Below are 3,004 nucleotides of genomic sequence, written 5' to 3'. Positions count from 1 at the left end.
GCACGCAGAACGGAACAACGGGCACGTCTAAACGCTCACACACACTACACGATCCACACAGTGCGTCCAGACAACTAGCAGTTGCTTCTTATACTTCTAGGCCAGGCACAGTTGACAAATGACCAAACTACGTGATTCACTCACAAACTACCCTCTACCACTAGCACGATCTAACAAACAAAAGGCTATACATCAAAAACTAACAAACTAACACTATATATGGTTCATACACTGCTCTTAGAATGCATGAAAAAATCCGACTTGCACTGCAGAGAAAATGATGACTACGTTAATAATCGTAGGACATAACAATACTTTTCTCGCCAATTACAACGACACTGTAAAAAATGAGACCAGCGACAAGAATTCCGTCAGGGCCTTGAGGAGCTGGAGGACTAGTGGCAAAGTCCAACTGAGGAGCCGGGACGAGAACACGCCAGGTTTAGTCTGAAGTAATGTAATGTAGCCCAGAGTGTCTGGTCAATGTGGGAACCTTAAAGAGTCCTCCTCCTGGTGAAGTATCGTCTTGAATCAGAACTACCCGGTTCGCACGTCTCAGTTGCGGGAAGTTGAAGTTGTCCTTCCTTTCAGGCGTTTGCAGTGTTGGCGGTCGTCGGTCCACCGGACTTGTCATAGCCATCCGTACTCCAGAATCCACCTTTCCATTTTTCCATTGTCGATCCTACAGCAGTTTGTTCTATGAAATGGAATTTTTTGTCTTGGTCTTGTTTTGTTGCCGCTTACACACCTTCCAACCACGTTATTCCGAATCCCACATCCCTAAGGTCTCAACTTGCTCAGCTATTATACCCGTAGTATTATAACCCTCCTGTTCCCCCCATTGTACTGAATGCTCCAGCCCTGGCGCATGTCCTTTGATTCTGTTAGTTCGTCCTTTGGACTTGCCGTTTTCGTTGTTTTGAATGTTGCACGTGGCCTAGATAAAAGGCCCTCAAGCTTCCTTCCCCACTGGGCTTGTGTCCTCCGGCTGCTTCGAGTCTTCTTTATGAGCTCTATAGATCCCCAATTATCTTGGTCTCTGCATCAGTCGAGACACCAGGCCCTACAGTCTTGATCTTGTCCGTGGGGTGTCGTCCACTACCACTGCTCACGTTGCTCACGGTGAGACTCAGCCTGTCCTTGGAGGTCTCCTTGGGACTGCTGTGGTGTTTGGAGCTGGCGTCCTTCTCACTGCTGTCCTTCATCTTCTTATGATACTGCTCCAGCTTCTTCTGCATGTTGGCGATGCTGTGTCACAACACACGTCACAAAAGACTGTATCAGATGCATGGTTGGGTTTGGTTAAAAAGAGGTATCAAGAAGCTGGGGAATGTTTTCAACGTTTCAAATTTATTGGTGTGCTTGTTTCTGCAAGACCACTGTAGGTATTCAACATGCTTCTGACATATCGTTATTTAAGCAATAAGGCCCGAGGAGGTGTGGTATATGACCAATATACCACGGCTATGGGCTGTTCTTAAGTATGACGCAACGCTGAGTGCCTGGATACAGCCCTTAGCCGTGGTATATTGGCCATATATCACAAACCCCCGAGGTGCCTTATTGCTGTTATAAACTGGTTACCAACATAATTAGGACCGTAAAAATAAATGTTTTGTCATACCCGTGGTATACAGTCTGATATACCACAGCTGTCAGCCAATCAGCATTCAGGGCTTGAAGGGTCCAGTTTATAATTGGATTTAAAGTGCATTTAACCCCAAGTCACAACAGCACTTCACAACATTAAAACAAGGTTACAGAGAGGTAATATAAAACAGTACCTGTGGGCTGACCTCTGGTTCTTCTTCTCAAACACCTGCTTGATGCGTCCCACCTGCATTTTGACATTTACATAATTAGACATTCAGCAATAAGACGCTCCTATCCAGAGTGACGTGCTATCAGTGCATTCATCATAGGTAGGTTTAACAAACGCTTATCGCAATCATTGCAAATTAAACTTTCTTCAGTACTTCTTCTTCAGCCACTATATTCAGCAAAATCAGTGCCAGCAAGAAATTAAAAGTGTTAGTCAGGGTGAGAAAAAGTTGAGTTATCCACCTGCTGCTTGTCGGCACTGTTCACCAATTTCAGGTACTCAGCCACATTGTCGTCGCGAGCCTCCTGCTCAATCTTCAACTCCTCAGTCACCTAAAATAACAGAACGAATGTTATTATCCCCATAAGGACATTTTGCTATGGCCTTGTTGTGCATGCACTAAGAAATATCAAGATGATCACGATGAACAAGACAAGACAGTCAACGAAAAATAATAGTTCAGTCCATGTGTGATTCACAGAGAACTTCCTGATTTACCCGGAGGATCTTCTGCTGCAGGCTGTTGAGTCCGGGGGGCAGGGAGCGGTAGGAGGAGTCTAAGCTGCGGTGGGAGGAGTCTAGGTAGCGTTGGGAGTCTGGGATACCGCTCAGATCCAGATCTAGGTTGTTCTCCGAGCTGCCTCGACACATCGACTCCGGAATGTTCAGGCTGTTCCCTTCGCCACTGCTCCTTTCCGCCTGGAACACAACCACAGAACCTTCAGTCAGAGACACTGGAAGGAACACAACCACAGAACCATCAGTCAGACAGACACCGGAAGGAACACAACCACAGAACCTTCAGTCAGACAGACACTGGAAGGAACACAACCACAGAACCTTCAGTCAGGACAATTGAAAAGCGGATACCTAGTCAGTTGAAACAACTGAATGAAAAGGGATACCTAGTCAGTCTGCTACAACTGAATGAAAAAGGGCGCGACCTAAGTAGTTGAACAAACAATGAAAAAGGGGATACCTACGTCAGCTTGTACTAACTGAATCGACAAGGGTGCGGGGTACCTAGTAGTGCAACAAACTGAATGAAAAAGTAACTAGTTCAGTTTGAACAACTGATTGAAAAGGATACCTTAGTCAGATGAACAACTGAATGAAACAGGGGTACTAGTAGTTGAACAACTGAATGAAAGGGATACCGCCTAGTCAGTTGAACAACTGAAT

At 45.5% G+C, this 3,004-nt stretch overlaps 1 protein-coding gene across 1 annotated transcript in view; it reads right to left on the bottom strand.

Moving 5' to 3' along the window:
- The window catches only part of LOC112077990 (transmembrane and coiled-coil domain protein 3), a gene marked incomplete at its 5' end in the record, with an annotated part of 7,662 nt that extends 5,041 nt beyond the window's left edge, over window positions 1-2,621 (bottom strand). Inside the window, 4 exons of the mRNA XM_024144367.2 lie at window positions 1,051-1,248; window positions 1,785-1,837; window positions 2,065-2,154; window positions 2,321-2,621. Of these exons, the coding sequence (XP_024000135.2) occupies window positions 1,051-1,248; window positions 1,785-1,837; window positions 2,065-2,154; window positions 2,321-2,621 (642 nt within the window). The remainder of the gene's footprint in view (window positions 1-1,050; window positions 1,249-1,784; window positions 1,838-2,064; window positions 2,155-2,320) is intronic.
- Between the last annotated feature and the right edge of the window lie 383 nt (window positions 2,622-3,004).

This window comes from Salvelinus sp. IW2-2015, unplaced genomic scaffold (assembly GCF_002910315.2).
Source record: "Salvelinus sp. IW2-2015 unplaced genomic scaffold, ASM291031v2 Un_scaffold5128, whole genome shotgun sequence".
Classification (NCBI taxonomy): Eukaryota; Metazoa; Chordata; class Actinopteri; order Salmoniformes; family Salmonidae; genus Salvelinus; species Salvelinus sp. IW2-2015.
Note: the sequence above shows the minus strand (reverse complement) of the source record. Positions and strands in the feature narration are given on the sequence as shown.